Raw genomic sequence first — 17,852 nt, forward strand, 5'->3', positions numbered from 1 at the left:
TAGGCCTAATCTAACAATAAAAAAGTCAATGAATTAGAAGCTAAAAAACATAGTTAGAAAGGCCTATATCCAATTAATTACAAAAGCCCTCCTGCAAATTACAAATTAACATTTGAGTCAGACCAATTCGTAGTTGGCCAAAGCAGTGTACCCTATAATAAGATATAAATAATTAGTTCACACCCAAGCAGTCAAATGATCGAGCTTCTAGTATTTACTGCCATGCACCCTTTCACAGAGCAATTGCACCATCAAATTAATTAGTTCTCCACAACACCAAGCCTTCACAGAAATTAATGGCTCCAACTATTGAAGATAGGAACTCACTATTCAACTTTGTTGTTCGAGATGGCAATGGTGTGAAGGGCCTGGTGGACTTGGGCCTATCCAATGTACCTGAACAATATATACAACCACCACATGAGCGTATAGTGAAGCCACTAAATGCAAGCTCAGTACATGAGCTCTCACCAATTGATTTGTCAAAGCTAGATGGGCCTGACCATGACCAAGTGGCAAATGAGATTGTTAATGCTGCTGAGGTTCTTGGGTTCTTCCAAGTTGTGAACCATGGCATGCCTCTGGAGTTGCTAGAGTCCCTGAAGAATGCTGCACACAATTTCTTCGGCCAAGCGCCCGAGAAGAAAGCTGCTTACCGGAAAGGTGTGAGCCCGAGTCCATATGTTACGTACGGTACAAGCTTTGTGCCGGAGAAGGAGAAGGCATTGGGGTGGAAGGACTATATCAGCATGTGGTATTCCGGTGATGCTAATGCTCTCAGTTATTGGCCCAACGAGTCCAAGTAAGACACTGAACATGTTATATTGTTAAGAAAAAAGGGTCAAAGTTTATACGTACCATACATTCATTGGCGGGTCCACAGTGGGACAAGAGCATATATTGATCTCATGTGATTTCCCAATTATTTACGTTATATTAATTCTCTACTAGGGCCGAGGAAGGTACGTGTTTGGATGAATGCATGGGAGGCATTTAGCTCTCACACTTTCTTTCTAGTAGTTTTTCACAATTAATTTCACGATATATTAAAGTTCGACCTCTTTGACACAAATTTCTGGCTCCGTTGTTATTCAAATAAGAATTGATCAGCTTAGTCATTGATTAAGATTGCAATAGTGCTCTATAAGCATAACATGCATGCCAACCTGTGTGGCTTGCAAGACTGCAGGTCCTAAGATGGAATCAATCAAGTCTTAATATTGTTATTGTACGTAGTACGTGTCTCATCATGAACTTAATTTACAGGGAAGTTGCACTTGAGTACCTCAAAGCATCAACACAGGTGGAAAGGAAATTAATGAAAATTTTGATTGAAAATCCAGAGCTTACTGTTGGTGTCGGGCGTCACTCGATCGGACCCAGGCACCCTAAATGTGTTACTGCAAGATGGAATTGGTGGTTTGTATGTGAAACTTGAACAAGACGTGGCAGCTGGGAACAAGGGAGAGTGGATTGAGATCCCTCCTATCCCTGGTGCTCTTGTCGTCAACACTGGGGACACATTACAGCTAGGTTAATATATAGTTACAACCTTCATTCAATTTCAAGCTTTATATATATGCTAACTTTTTGTAAAATGGAAAATGGTTCTTCTACATGCTAACTTTTTGTGCTTTGATTGGGTGGGCGACTGTGACTAACAGATGGAGCTCATGTTAGTGATTTTGGTTTGTTTTGTTTTGTTTTAGATATATACTTAGTAATGGAAGGTACGTACAGAAGTGCTGAACACAGAGTTCGCACCACAAGCACAGAATCAAGAGTGTCTGTTCCAATGTTTACGATCCCAAAGCGAACAGAAAGAATTGGGCCGCTGCCTGAGGTGGTGGAGAGAGACGGACTGGCTCGTTACCGTGAGGTGGTGTTTGGGGATTACATGAAAAACTTTTTGGGCAATGCACATGAGGGCAAGAAGTCCCTTGATTTTGTGCGGGCTGATTATTAGCTCCACTACTACGTACTGCTTAATTGATGCAATTAAGTGATCCCATCGAGTAATTTCAATCAAACTAGTCACTCTTATGAAGATTTGTATATACATCCTTTCGTGGGTCTTCTCTTTCATTCTTCATTGTCAAAGGGTTCAATATCTACTTGAATGTTAATTGAGACTAGACCAAAAAAAACAATATATCTTCTTGTTTTTGCCTTTGGGCTTTCTATGAATGACCATTTAGACAAAAAAAAATGTTAATTGAGACTTGTTATTATGACTATGCATTGCTGAAGGTTGCTCCTTATTTTGATGTAATAAAGAGGAGAATTACACGTAAGTGTGCTATTACGCCTAGCTATGGTAAAAATTCGACTCTTGCACTCTCCTACCTTTGAATAAAAAGCAAAAGTTGACTTTCATTATGTTCAAAATTTATTGTAACATACAACTATACAACTTTAAATGTTGAAAAATAACATATTAAAGTTAATTTTTGACGTGACTTCAGAATACGATTGAAATCGATATAAACTTAGCATGTGTGAGTTTACTATTACTTAAACCCAAAAATGGCAAGACTTGCTAACACAAATTATAAAGAGTGTCTAGTTGTTACACATGAGTAATTTAATTAATTTTGAGACGATAAACCCTATTATAGAAATATGGCCCTCAGTTTGAAGATCTTTTCTGGTTTCTTAATATCATATATATTATATGAATCTTCCTAGAATTAGAGTGTGTTTATTTCTTTAGTTTGCTACCATTAATTTGGATCAAGTAAATTAAGTTAGAGTTAACTAATACTTAACAGAAATCCGAAATGACACCAACAGAACCCAACTCAATTGGCATCCAGGTTGACTAGCTATTATTGGAATTTGGATCATTATCATCCACCATCATCATGGTGTCCATTTCTGTCTGTGTGAGTTGTGGGCCAGGGTGGACTACTGGACTCTGGAGGGAATGGGATGGGTTGGGCCTTTATATATCCACTCTGTTTTAAGACTAATTTCTTTTTGCAGCCGAAGTCTTTTGAAATGGATAAATAGGAGAGTACGTAATCATTGATAAAATTTTCTAAAGTATGAATGTGAATAGTATAGGGTTGGTGTGAGGAGTCTCGAATGTCATGAGTCATGCCATCCTGCCCAAAAAACTCCCACGGGATACAAAAATATATGCCCTTACGGTCTTACCCTATGTTTGGTTCACATTATATTTTAGGTTTGTGTTTCACAGCATATATGATCAAGAAAAAGAGAAGAAATTTGAGGCCATTAATTGGTTCGCGATTTAAGTTAATCAATATTTAAGAGCTTCTTCATCACACCCTATAAAGACAAATTCTTGAATTCGCTACTCCAGATAAGAGTGCAAGTTCTAACTTAAATTGCTTTTCAGCATGAACTTTGCAGAGAAGTTGCACTTGAGTACCTTAAAGCATCAACACAGATGGTAAAGAAAATGGTGAAAATTTTGATTGAAAAGCTTGGAGTACGTGATACTTGAAGACTCAAAGATTGATGCACTCATTGAGTTAAGGATGGTGAACATGAATTTCTACCCAACATGCCCCAATCCAGAGCTGACTGTTGGTGTGGGGCGTCACTCGGACATGGGCACCCTAACTGTGCTACTGCAAGATGGAATTGGTGGTCTGTATGTGAAACTTGAACAAGACATGGCAGCTGGGAAGAAGGGAGAGTGGATTGAGATCCCTCCTATCCCTGGTGCTCTTGTCATCAACATTGGTGACACATTACAGGTTAATAAATAATTACAACCTTCATTAAATTTTAAGCTTTATATATATGCATGTATGCTTCATTAAATTTTAACCTTAATTCCTTTGTTTTATTTTGTTTCAGATACTTAGTAATGGAAGGTACAAAAGTGCTGAACACAGAGTGCGAGCCACAAGCACCGAATCAAGAGTGTCTGTTCCAATATTTACCATCCCAAAGCCAACAGAAAGAATTGGGCCGCTGCCTGAGGTGGTGGAGAGAGATGGAGTGGCTCATTACCGCGAGATGGTGTTTGAGGATTACATGAACAACTTCTTTGGCAATGCGCATGAAGGCATGAAGTCCCTTGATTATGCACAGATTATTAGCTCCACTACTACTGCTTGATGCAAAAGATCCCATCAACTCATTTCAAGCAAAGTAGTAGTCACTCTTATATTACAAAATCAATCCATATATATATATATACTTTGGTTAATTTGGTGGGTGTTCTCTTTGATTCTTCATTAATTGTCAAAGTGTGAATATTTACTTGAATGTTGAAACTGTTTAATTTTATGACTGTGTAACGTTATTTGTTTCAATATATGATCTTTGGTTTTTTAGCTTTCTTAAATTTTTGTTTGCTACCATTTGATTCAAATGAATTTTTATCTATGGAAATGTATGAGTGATAAATTTGATTAATTTTAAACAATATTTATGTTAATTTGAACAAGGGAGACTTAGAATCTAGTCCATTTTATGAGTTTTTCTTAGACTAAAACCGGTAGTAATTTAGAGTTTTTAATCAAGTCCTTTTATTTTCTTCGGGGAGGACTTATTATGTATTAAAATAATTTTCTTATAAATTAAAAGTTCTCTATTATGAATTAAAATAGTTTTCTTATAAATTAAAAGAATTTTATTATGAATTAAATTAAAGATTTTTTTTATAAATTTTAAAACACTCCTAGTTTTCATCTAAAAATTGTTTTTCTAAAAAACTCAAGCCTAATTATTTTTTTAAAGGGGAGAATTAGCTAGCTCATGATTTAGTAATATTTATTCTACTTTCTTGAAGAGTTTTTAATTGAGTTCAAATCACTCTTCCCCAAAATAAAAGAAAAACAAAATCCAAACACGGCATAAAATTAATGAACAAATTGGATTCGTGTTATAATAATTTTACAAGAAAACCATCTGATCCTTACCTAGCTAATTACCTTATAAACCTACTCAAAAGCCTGAACCTTACCTTTTGCAAATTATATATTAAATTTAAGTTCTACCAAAATATATATATATTAAATTAACTAAAGCAGTACAGTACACAACACCAAACCTTGATACCAATTAACTAAAGTCACAAACAAGTCAACTGAGCTTCTAGTACTTTTGTCACCCTTTCACAAAGAAATTGCACCATCAAATTAATTAGTTATCCACAACACCCAAGCCTTCACAGAAATTAATGGCTCCAACCATTGAAGATAGGAACTCACTATTCAACTTTGTTGTTCGAGATGGCAATGGTGTGATGGGCCTGGTGGACTTGGGCCTATCGAAAGTACCTGAAGAATACATACAACCACCACATGAGAGTATAGTGAAGCCAGTAAATGCAAGCTCAGCACATGAGCTCTCACCCATTGATTTGTCAAAGCTAGATGGGCCTGACCATGACCAAGTGGCAAATGACATTGTCAATGCTGCTGAGGTTCTTGGGTTCTTCCAAGTTGTGAACCATGGCATGCCAGTGGAGTTACTAGAGTCCCTGAAGAATGCTGCACACAATTCCTTCGGCCAAGCGCCATGTAATTAAGTCTTAATTAATAATAATATTGTTTATCATCATGAACTTTACAGAGAAGTTTCACTAGAGTACCTTAAAGCATTAACACAGATGGTAAGGAAAATAGTGAAAATTTTGATTGAAAAGCTTGGAGTGACACTTGAAGACTCAAAAGATTGATACTTCATTTTCAAAGGTTCGAACTTCGAAGATCTACTTGAATGTTAATTGAGACTTGTTTTTATCACTATCCAACGATAAAGGTTGCTCCTTAATTTGATGTAATAAAGAGGAGGATTACATGTAAGGGTGCTATCATGCTTATGGTAAAAGTTTGATTAATTCTTGCACTCTCCTTCATTTGAATACAAATAAAAAGTTAATTCTTTATGTTCAAAATTTATCTTTTAACATATAAATGTACAGTTTAAATGTTGAAAAATAATTTACTGGTCCACATAATACAAGAATACAATTGAAATCAAATATCAAGTTAGTATGTATGAGTTAACTATTTTTTAATTTGAACTAGACGTGCTAATTACACTGATAATAAATTAACATGCCTAGTTGTTAAACTTGAGTGTCTTGAGTAATCTAATGTTGGCACACAAATCATTCAACATATTGGAAAATTTCGACCCTTAATTGAAGTTTTTTTTCCTTTCATTTTAAAATTCTGAATTGAATGCATTAAGATTTTTAACGATATCCACGGTCTCCAATCTACTTATTCTACTGATCTTCTCTTCTATTATTTTCATTATGTAGTGTATTTTTATGATCAGAATCGTTCATTTTTTATATCATTTTTTAAAGATTATATTTGTTAATAATCAACTAAATTGAAAATCGTTTGGTCATGTAATTTTTATCAAATAAACAAACGGTGAAACAAACTGTTATCAAAACTGTCTGTTTATCTAATCATAGTTACATAATCAAACGATGTTCGATTTTTTTATAGAGATAATCTTTAAAAAATAATCTAAAAAATGAACGGTTCTAATCATAAATTTATATTGTGAAATAAGAATAATAAAAAAAAATATCGATAGAGAAAGTAAATTAAAGAAAATGGATATCATTTCCCTAATTTTAAAATCTATTAGAATCTCAATTAATCATTTAATACACGTCTATACGGAAATTCGAAATGAATCCGTCAGTAAACGACAGAACCCAACTCAATTGGCATCCTGGTTGATTAGCTATTATTCGTAATAATGTGAAGTGTGTCGTCTTATCATTATGTAGTTATGTTTGGAATCAAAATCTATCCCAAATAAACATTAAAATTTAAAACTGAGGTTGATAATTTCTGTTGAAATGTTGACAGACATGGTAAGCAGAGTCAGCTGGAATGGTCAGACCTGTTAAGGCAGTGTAAAGCTTTAATCTTGAGTCTCTCTCTCTCTCTCTGTTGGATTGGCCATGGACGCAAGTAAGGAAGCGTTTCTCAGAGAGTTTGGGGAGCATTATGGATACCCCAACGGTCCCAAAACGGTCGACGAAATCCGTGCAACCGAATTCAAACGATTAGATGGTCTGCATCTCTTTTACTATCTTCTATCTTCTATCCCTGTCCTCTCTTTTTGCTTCCCTAGAAAATTCAGCTGGAAAAAAAAAAAAGAGACCCCACAAAGCATTTGATATTAACTTTCAATCTTATATGTTGGCCCCAGCTGAAAAGTCTAGTTTTTTTATTATATTTATGTTGGTTTTAAGTTGGGGGAAAGCTGAGAGTCCTGCAATTTATCTTCTTTGGTTTTCCTTTGGTTTCTTGGTGGCCAAACAGAGGAATGATTATGAAGTTTCTTTATTGGGTTTTGGTTATTGATGTTGTTTGGATTTGGGGAATGCAGGTCTTGTGTACTTGGATCATGCTGGTGCTACTTTGTACTCTGAGTTGCAGATGGAAGCAATCCTTAAAGATTTCACTTCCAATGTTTATGGAAACCCACGTATCCTATTACATGTTAAATAAATGATTTTGTTGCGAGAAACCCTTAAGGGATTACTGGAACAGAATTTGGAATACAATCTTATTCTCCTGGGTGTTGAAATCAAATTTTCTTGTATGCTGTATTGTGAAATCATTTTTTTGATGAAGCTAGATGGACTTATTACTTGTTGTGAAATGGTTTGGATTATCTTATTCCTGATTGCCATTCATGAAATTCCTTGATTGAAATTTAGATAGTCAAAGTGATACCAGTTCTGCCACTAGTGACATTGTAAGGGAAGCCCGCCAACAGGTATCATACCATATCTCGTGCTGCTTTGGTACTAGTCCTTAAAATTTAATGAATCTTAAGAGTTCAATCTTTTCCTAGTCTTTTTCGAGTATTTGGATAGAGTGGAAATGTTGTGACTAATAATTGCTGTCTGGAATTGATGTTTCATGAATTCTGTCCCCTGGTGATTCATTTGTAATTAATTATTACTTTGATAGAAAGTTCCATACTTATTTTTAGTGAGTTGTTGAATAGCCTCTGGTGTTACACTCATATAGGTCCTTGACTACTGTAAAGCATCCCCAAAAGACTACAGCTGCATATTCACTTCTGGGGCGACAGCCGCACTGAAGCTCGTAGGGGAGACCTTTCCTTGGAGCCATCAGAGCTGTTTTACATACACTATGGAGAATCACAATAGTGTCCTTGGGATCAGAGAGTATCCTTCCATGCTTCACTCAGTCATCATCTTGAAAAGATAGGATTAGGAATTTTTAGTAATTATTCCAGAATTTTTGGCTCAACATTTAATTTTCTGCCGGCAAGAAAAAACATTTAATTTTGATTTTTATTACTGGATTCCTAAACTACTTTTGTCATTTTTCTTTTTCTTTTTGTTGTTTGTTGGCTAGGAACAATTGTGCCAGTTTCTTACTTTCTTCCTTGTCATGGGTGGTCATCTCCTTAATGTGAACCTCCAATTAGTGAAAACCTAAGGCACTAATCACAGTAACACTTACAGTGTGGAACAGTAATGTTATGGCTTATGGTCTTGGATATGTGTTGACCTGTATATATATATTCCTCTTATGGATGATTTTTTCCTGAAATCTCTTTGAAATCAAGTGGAGACTTTTGGGACCATTCCTTTTGTATGCAATATTCTTAGCACACTGTATTATAACTTTGAACTGATGTTATTATTCTTTATTTCACCTTAGGTGTCTGTATTACTCTGTAATTCGGTACCTATGTAACCCTTAATTACATTTAGATATTCTCTTGATCAAGGAGCTGCAGCCTTTGCAATAGATATTGAAGAGACTGTGCATCATGGAGTATCCAGTGGTACTGTAGCATCAATGAGAGTGTTGCAACACCAAATTCAAAGGAGAAATGAGGCTAGACCCCTGGAGGAAGAAACAATAGGTAATTTTCAGTGGGCACATCAGATATTTGATGGCAAAGTTGACAACAAGTCAAGAACTTTATCTCAACACATGAATTTGGTTTCATCATTTCATTTGCCTGATGCAGGTGATGCATATAACTTATTTGCCTTCCCCTCGGAGTGCAATTTCTCTGGCTCAAAATTCAGCCTCGACTTAGTGAAGATAATTAAAGAAGATCCGGAAAGAATTTTGGAAGGCTCTCCATTTTGCAAGTATAATAGTCATACCATTGTTATTTGTATCCAGTTAACTGTTTGGTTTGCTCTGCCATTCATTGCTTCCATTTATTTCCAGATATTTCCAGCTTTTGTAGCCACAACTGTATTATATTCATTTTTCTAGAATCTTTGCTGATGATCACTCTTTGAATGCTTGTTTAGACAGCATAGTCTTTGTGTATTCTAGTATTTTTATTGTTTATATTGGTATATCTGGGTAGTAAAGAGGAATTACATTTTCAAAATTCCTCAAAGAATTTTTCATTTGTTCGAATACTGTGCATTGAATATTTGTTTGTTGTTCTTTTTTCCTTATCTCATAAGTGGCCGCTGGATGGTCTTGATTGATGCTGCAAAAGGAAGTGCAACAGATCCACCAGATTTATCACTGTATCCGGCTGATTTTGTTGTTATATCTTTCTATAAGGTAAATATGTTTGAAGCTTGGATTTCATCATTAGAAATAATTACCTTTGGTATTGATGTATTGTCTTTGTATGTTTCTTGTTAAGCTATTTGGTTATCCGACTGGACTTGGAGTGCTCATTGCTCGAAATGGTAAGCAATTAACAATGAAGAGATCTATTTATTTGTGATTTTAGTTCTTGTTGAAATTGCCTTTTTTATTCCCGTGAAAGTGGAATGTCACTAAGCAGATGGACCATCATTGGAACATAGCCAGTCTGGTTAAGTTTCTCTTAAATGGGGTGGATACAGTAAGATTGAAGATTGTTGTAGGAAGAAAAGATAGGAATTATCAGGTCTTCTTGGTCATCCTTTTGGTGCTGGATTTTCCTTCTTTACATCTATGTTAGTTTGACCAAGTTTTAATTGCTTTTGGTTTAACTTCTCTGTATGATTTGTTTCTTCTTGAAGACTGTAGTCCAATAATATTCAGTCATCAAAACAGTTACTAAACAGAGGTTGGTTAATATTCCCTAAAAGTTAAAGGTTTATTAGATGGAACTGGAAATAACTTGTAGGTTGCCCAGGTGTAAGTTCTTTTGAGTATGATGAAGCCTGTGTATACTAACTCATCAGATAACTGTTTCACATAGAGAATCAGTTAAACCAATATGGAAACTAGCTAAAAACAGATAACAGTAAACAGAGTAACTTAAATCCCAAGAGGACTCCTTAGTCTCTTAAAAATTTCTAGATTCAACATGATCAATACAAACATAAGTTTTGGTTTAGGAATTTTACAAAATTCCGGTGCTGCCCCTACTCATTAAAAGGCCTATAATTCTAATACTAATGACCCTGTTTCATAACTGTTCTAACCCTTAACTCCTCATGGCATATCCTTCATAACCACATAGGCTTGCATTCATGCCATGCGAAAATCTGAAAATTACAGCAACATGCGAGTTTCTTGTAGAAAAAATAGCAGTATGCCAGCTAGATCTCTTGTTTTCTGTTTTTCTTTTTTAGGTTCTTTTTACTTCCATTAAAATTTTGTGGTGTGTTTTCATAAAAAAGAAAAGTTCAAATATCTCGTATATGGTTTTTTTATCTTACATTTTCATTTTTTAACATCACAGATGCCTCCAGATTATTAAAGAAGACGTACTTCAGTGGAGGTTTGCACTTAGATATCTAGTTTTCTATTATGAGTCGATATGGTTATACAGTTGGTAATCATAAGAACATTTCAGGCACTGTTGCTGCCTCAATTGCTGATATTGACTTTGTTAGAAGAAGAAAAAGTGTGGAAGAGCTGTTCGAGGATGGCACCATTTCATTCCTGAGTATAGCATCCATTCAACATGGGTTCAAAATTCTTAATTCCTTAACCGTATCTGCCATATCTCGGTATGTAATAATTCGTTACTTCTCAATTTTCGTATTGTCTGTAGTGATAAAAATAGGAAAATCATTGAGTTAACGATTTTGTCTAGATATATATGATATGTTCTAAACCATGCTTGAACGTGTCACATCCTAGGCATACAGCATCACTTGCCTTGTATGTGAGGAAGAAGCTCTTGGCCTTGAGGCATAAAAATGGAGCCAGTGTTTGCACAATTTATGGAACTTTAAAGGTTAGCTTTGTAATTTAAAGTGTACTGTTTATTTTTTCAAAAAAATGCTTCCACGTTTATTAAGTGAATGAAATGTGTATCATCTCATATGTTACACCAATCAACCAGGAGTAGAGTGAGGATTTCTTTTGGGATGGGGGTGGCAGTTAGAAAAAGTTTTTTCTATATATTACAAATAGGCCAACTTCACTTGGATTTTTAAGGGAGCCTCTCTGCATGTACTTCTTTTGAAAGAACCAAAAAGGTAAGAAAAAGGGCCAAGGAGGAGTAGTAAATAGTAGAAAAGAAGTGCAAGTTTGATTATGCTTGCTATATCACACTGTGGTCCTGTTATGTAAAGGTCAAGATGCCGGGTCTATTTGGTTTGGCACATGATGCCCATTTTGAGTTGAGTCCATCTTGGCTTAATTTGTTGTGTGAGACTGCCATTATCCTCTTCACAGTCTTGGTTGTATCAGCCAATGGCACCACAACCCCCATAAGAACCAGGGTGAGTGAGTTCTGAGGTTCAATCTCTGGCTGGTGCATGTGTTCTATACATAGAAAAACATTTTGTTGGTTTTATCAAGAATTCAAGATGCATTTTTGAAGCCTCTCCAACTTTCCACAAGTCTAGCCAACTTGATGGCTCTGTTTTCTATTCCATTAATAGCCTAATATGTCAATTCTTCAGCAATTCAGATTTCTTGTCTGATACCTGTAAAATTTAGTTAAAAGGTTGATGAGTCTATTTAGTAAATGCTGTTTGGACACACATAATCGCTTTCTTCTATATTTTCTGGGAGTTGTAGATGACCCATCTGATATATTTTGCAACTTTTCTTTGTTAGGCTTTATGTCATGAATTTGGTCCTACAGTCTCATTCAACTTGAAAAGGGCGGATGGCTCTTGGTATGGATACCGTGAAGTGGAGAAACTGGCATCTTTATCTGGAATTCAGTTACGGGTAAAATTCAAGAGATGTTCTTTCGCCATTCAACCCATTCTTTGTTTTTCACTTTTCCATTTTGAATTTTTGTTTGATTTTTGGTCTTTGCATGACACAATTAAATTTACGATACTACAAGAGGTGGAACAATGGAATTAATTTCTTCTTTTTATCTAATCCAAAAATGATAGGTAACCTTAAGTCATTAAAGTTGTTAGTTGTTACAAGTTGTTAGATATTTTCTTTTCTATAAATTTGGAAGTCAATGTGGGCAATGCCTAGAGAACTGGTGGAGGGTGTATTTGAAAATTATGCCTTTATTTTATTTTTAAAAAATCTTGTAACATATTCCTTCCGATTTCTACGTGCGGTTTATGTTATTTCACATTTTGCATGCATCTCCTAGATATGTTCTGATTTACAATCTGGTTAAAAGAGAGAAAAATCAGTAATTTAACTCCACTTTTTATCCTGCTTTCTTTGTAGACAGGATGCTTTTGCAATCCCGGTGCATGTGCAAAATATCTTGGCTTGTCCCACTTGGATCTTCTCTCAAATATTGAAGTGCGTCTGACTGTTAGTTAATCAATGACTTTTCTTCCATTGAATTGATCCACTGTATGGCATGTATTTGTTGGGTTTCTGCTGGAGAATATAAAATATTCTTAACAATTAGCTTTTTGATATTAGGCTGGCCATGTTTGCTGGGATGATAATGACATAATTCATGGAAAACCTACAGGAGCTGTGAGAGTATCCTTTGGTTATATGTCAACATTTGAAGATGCAAAGGTAGATGTTCTTTCTAAAGCCACAGAGAGTGTAGTCAAAATTTTGAGGGGGTGTACAGTGCTGCTGCATTTCCTTTCTAATCGTATGCATAAGCTACTTTTTTTGTGGGTGGGTGGGGTGCAATTAACTGACAAATGTGTAATTTTTTTAGACTTTTGAAGATCTTTTTTGTATTCAACATTTACGAGTGGAATATATTATTACACACACAGAGATATAGCAAACAAAAAAAATAAATTGTGCCTATTGGGCCAGTCTAATTTTCTTCGCTCTTTCTTGTTTTATGATATGCAGAAATTTATTGATTTTGTGACAAGTTCCTTTGTATCATTATCAAACTGGATTGGAAGTGGGTGTCAAATAAAGCAAGGTTCATCCCCTTTCTGAATGAAGGTTAATTTATATGCTGTTATACATTGAAGTCCCTACAATCATTTCCTGTGGAGTTCAGTCTCCCCCCCCCCCCCCCCCCCCCTAAAATTTATTTGCATCTTCAGCATGAAAAGCCATATTGTACTTTGTGTTGCCATACAAGATGAAAGGGAGGAGCTTTCTTTCCTCTTATTTGGTTATATAGGAAGGAAAAGGACTGAGAATATTGAAAAACTATGCAGCATGAATGCTGCATGTCTTTAAGGTTTATTTATGCTCTGAACTTTTCTCTGTGGTTCCTGTGTACTGGATTGCTCCCCAGGAAAATTTAATTTACATACTAAAATAAGTTTAAATAAATTGTAGGTCCTGAAAGAAGACTAGCAGCTGCCAGTTTCTATCTCAAGTCTGTTACTATCTACCCAATAAAATCATGTGCAGGATTCAATGTGGAAAGTTGGCCTCTGAGCAGTACTGGTAGCTATTTATTGTTTTCATGTTTTTGCTCGGATTAATTGCTTAAAATATCGTTATTTAATAATCTCGCACACAGCATTAAGAAGTGCCTCTTGAAATAATACAAGGGTACAAGCCTGAAATTAGCAATATTTATTTATTTATTTATTTATTATGTGTTTGTATCTGTCTGTCTATGAATATGCTTTTTTACACAGAGAGACTATATATATATATATATATATTATACGTATACAGATCCTCCTTAGCTGTATCTTATATTAGTTTATGTTGATTTTTCGTAGCAATGCTTAATACTTTGAAATATTTATGTCTTATCTGAGAGTGGTGATACAGTGTCATGGCAGTAATTCAAACAGGATTTTCATTCTTTTTGCTATGATTTTTGAGCAGGCCTGCGTCATGATCGGGAGTGGGTTCTTACAAGCCTAAGTGGTGAAATTCTTACACAGAAGAAGGTGAACTACCAATTTAGTAGTTTTCTGATGCAGAAGTAGTTTCACACACACACACACAGACCAATGGGGAACCCTGGTCCATAGCTGCCACCATTCATAGATAACAAAATAAAACTAGGGATGGGCTTTAGGTATATTATGAAATATTAATGGGTGGTTTGAGTAAATGTTTTTTTTTTAATAAAAAATGAATATGGGTGGAAAAGTAGGTGGGTGTAGTGACCAACAAGGTGATTGGTAATAGCGCCACTCTTTTCATAATTTTGAAGTATTATTTACCATTTAACCATATAAGAATTGGTTCTTATTAAATTTTCATTCTTCTGAACTTGGTTTTGTAGGTTCCTGAAATGTGCTTTATAAGTACTTTTATTGACCTCAATCAGGGAATATTGTTTGTAGAATCACCACGATGCCAAGTGAGACTGCCAATCAACTTTATGACAGATTCATGTAATGGTGGGAGAGAAGAAATTATTTTACATGGCCAGAGGTAAGATAATATTTGCTTGTTACTCTTTAATTGTAGAGTATGTCGCCTTGTTAGGGATATGCCCAATGGTCCTAAAGACTTGGTGGATGATATGGAATGGTTAGTCTCATTATTACCTGATTTAGCCCGGGTATAAGTCAAGGATATCAATGATTACTATGGGAACAACTGTGATGATGAAAAAGCAATGAGTAAAATATTACCAGAGCTTGATGATTGGAAATAACACAGTTACATACACATATATGTATGTACTGTGTATATTTTGGTGGCTTAGAATTAGCAGTATGTTAGCCATCTATGAATCAACACAACTAACTTCTAATTTTGTTGAGGTAGATATTGCCAAGTTTTGCAATTATAAGAAATCTTAAGATCTACTGTACTGGACCAAAATATGCTTTATTCAGTTGGAAATAAACTTCCCAGGGTGCCTCAGGTGAATCTTACCAAGCTGAAGTCACATATAAGTTGGAAATTGCCATTTTCATTAGTAATTCATGAAATATTGAAATTTACATTATGAAGTAGTTATTTATTCTTTCTGAGTAAATTACTACTCCATTGATTATATACATGCTCAGCTATTTCTGTTTTGAGATTGCATGACAAGATTTTATCTCTTGTAAAATTCTGGAAATGAAATTCTGAAGTTGTGTTGAATATTCCCTTTATTTTTCAGTTATCCTCTATATTTTATAAAGCTTTCTTGGTTGATATGTATTTTTTTTCTTTTTGGCTTAGATATGAAGTACATGGCAACGACAGTGAAATCAATATTTGGTTTAGCAATGCCATTGGTCGACCATGCACTTTATTACGCTGCTTTAGTTCCAATTACAACTTTTGCTTGAATAAGAGCAAAAGTACAGGCATGTGCAGAGAGGTGCAGAGCATGTTGAATTTTTCCAATGAAGCTCAATTCTTATTAATATCTGAGGAAAGCGTATCTGACCTCAACCACAGAATAAGCATAAGTATGTTCTTAGATTGAACTGTTGTCAGTCATGTAATGAGTCAATCCATGCACTCCTGGTGTGAAACAATCGAAACTTTATGAGTTGATGAGCTCTGAATGCAAATGCAATATGGACATACTATTTTTTTTCCTATACCCTGGAACCTTTAGGAAGATACCCTTTTTTTTTCTTCCTTTTTTTCCCCTCCTTGACCAAATTTCATGCCTAGTACCTTTGTTGTGAATCATATGACCACCCTATCTTTCTAACACTTTAGGCAAAGCCCAAAGCCTTCTTTAGGAAAGTAGTTGAGGATCTTAAAAATGGTTCAAGTGCAGGCATGTTACCTTTCCAGAGCATGGAAACCTCTTACTACACAGTAAAGGTATGTCAAGGTGTTGAGTGGTTTGTGGTTAAAACCCAGCCAAGAGGTAGCTAGCTGAAGAACATTTTTCAATCTAACCAAGGCCCAAGTTAGCCACATGCAGCAGAGTTTCTTTATAGGAATAATTGATGTCTATGATTTTTTCAATTTAGGAGTCATTTGGTGTATAAGAATTTTTTTTTCCCCTGATATCTATGGATTGAAAGTTTATGCAACTCGATAATTGATGGCAGCAGATGGACAAAAGGGTGCTCAAGAAGCAGCAGGTCTAATTGATCCAATGAGATTTCGGCCCAACCTCGTCATATCTGGTGGTGAACCTTATGCTGAAGATGGATGGAGAAATCTTAAAATTGGGAATAAGTATTTCACAGTAAGTTCTTATAACTTGAATAGAAACAGTGGTGGACAATTTTGCAACACTGAAGTTTACTATAATGTTTCTCCCTTTTCAATGAATGTTATATGTTTTACAAATTAGTGCCACTGTCTACCTTTATTTGTGCCACTGGCTACTTTTATTTGTAGCTTACTATCATTTGTAAATCTTAAATGAATTTTTGAAACTTTTGAAGCCAAATAATTACATGTGATATTACTATATACCTAATAAGTATGCTTCCTGATTTCAGAGGTGATTCTTTCTTTCATTCTTTGTTTGTTTCCTAGTCTTTGGGTGGATGCAACCGTTGCCAGATGATCAACATTGTACATGAAGCTGGACGAGTGCGGAAGTCAAATGAACCTTTGGCTACTCTAGCATCATATAGGAGAGTGAAGGTCAGCCATGATGGTTATATAAAGTTGATATAATTAGTTATGAAAATCAAAATCAAATCTTATTGACAAACTATGCAAACCAAATCAAATTTTTGCGGATACAGGGAAAGATTTTGTTTGGGGTACTGCTGAAATACGAAAGAAGTGAAGTAGAAGAGTGGGATGATGATTCATGGCTCCAAGTGGGACAAGATTTACATCCAAATATCTCTTAGCTTCATGGCATGTGTATGGAGCAGCCTCCAAATTCCCTTACAAGTAATAAATAATTCTATCTCTTGAAGTTATAGAGCATTTGGATATAAATATGCGTTCCTACTGAGTCACTAACAGACCTCTCAAAGATTGGTATAAATGTGGCCCAGTCCGATTACAGAACTTGACAACGTCCCTCTACAGAAGCATCTGCTGAAATTTATACTTACCATATACGGTTACACCCTCCCGGAAACATGGGATTACATGATACATGTCTGAGTTATTTGATGCCAATATACATAATTTTGTGTGTGCACATGTGCGTGCATATGAATTAAAACATTGGCTTTATACACATGTGCGTGCCATGCTTAGAAAGATAGACTTGTTGTGGCTAGGAGATTATATGTCTTGCCAACAATTTTACAAATCAACAATGTAATGGCTGACATATGATATAATCATATTTTCTGTTTCATTAGCATTCAAGAACTACTGGCGTATGCATGGAAATATCATACAGCTGTTCATTCTTTCAATAGAGAATCATAGATTAACCTCTACTGGATGTTATTTGACTTTCATATATGAAAAACTAAGTGCTGAATATATATAAAAAAAACTGCCACGTCAAAGCAAATGGGATTGAACATAACAGCCTCTTGATTTGCAATACCAAGTCTTTTGGGTCAAATAATGTCAAGATAACCTAACCAGAGGATTGAATTTTTATGTAAGGTACGCTTTCATTATTCAAAGAACGACCATACTCTTGCATTTATTAGTTTTCTCCATATTCCCAATTTTGGTAACCTAACTTGACCGTCGGAGAGTTTCTGTATAGATACCACACCA

At 35.2% G+C, this 17,852-nt stretch overlaps 1 protein-coding gene and 2 pseudogenes across 2 annotated transcripts; all 3 read left to right on the forward strand.

The window, feature by feature from the left end:
• The first annotated feature begins 296 nt into the window (after window positions 1-296).
• Window positions 297-4,095, forward strand: LOC147297704 (scopoletin 8-hydroxylase pseudogene; annotated as a pseudogene).
• Window positions 4,096-5,161: 1,066 nt separating this feature from the next.
• Window positions 5,162-5,512, forward strand: LOC147297705 (scopoletin 8-hydroxylase pseudogene; annotated as a pseudogene).
• Window positions 5,513-6,807: 1,295 nt separating this feature from the next.
• On the forward strand, window positions 6,808-17,516 carry ABA3 (molybdenum cofactor sulfurase (LOS5) (ABA3)). Of its 2 annotated transcripts, none has more exons than XM_086228822.1 (22): window positions 6,808-7,028; window positions 7,348-7,446; window positions 7,682-7,740; window positions 7,998-8,158; window positions 8,714-8,868; window positions 8,977-9,103; window positions 9,434-9,536; window positions 9,622-9,667; window positions 10,654-10,692; window positions 10,768-10,924; window positions 11,058-11,154; window positions 11,985-12,101; window positions 12,570-12,659; window positions 12,774-12,875; window positions 13,170-13,245; window positions 13,614-13,724; window positions 14,118-14,182; window positions 14,524-14,675; window positions 15,420-15,652; window positions 16,256-16,392; window positions 16,689-16,799; window positions 16,904-17,516. In XM_086228822.1, exons 1-22 carry the CDS (start codon window positions 6,917-6,919, stop codon window positions 17,012-17,014), a joined length of 2,460 nt encoding a protein of 819 aa, XP_086084948.1. In that variant the 5' UTR covers window positions 6,808-6,916; the 3' UTR covers window positions 17,015-17,516. The 2 variants fall into 2 exon arrangements, with proteins under 2 accessions (XP_086084948.1, XP_086084949.1); XM_086228823.1 differs by having other exon boundaries at window positions 12,570-12,647.
• The last annotated feature ends 336 nt before the right edge of the window (window positions 17,517-17,852 follow it).

This window comes from Dryas octopetala, chromosome 1, assembly GCF_963921425.1.
Source record: "Dryas octopetala chromosome 1, drDryOcto1.1, whole genome shotgun sequence".
Lineage (NCBI taxonomy): Eukaryota > Viridiplantae > Streptophyta > Magnoliopsida > Rosales > Rosaceae > Dryas > Dryas octopetala.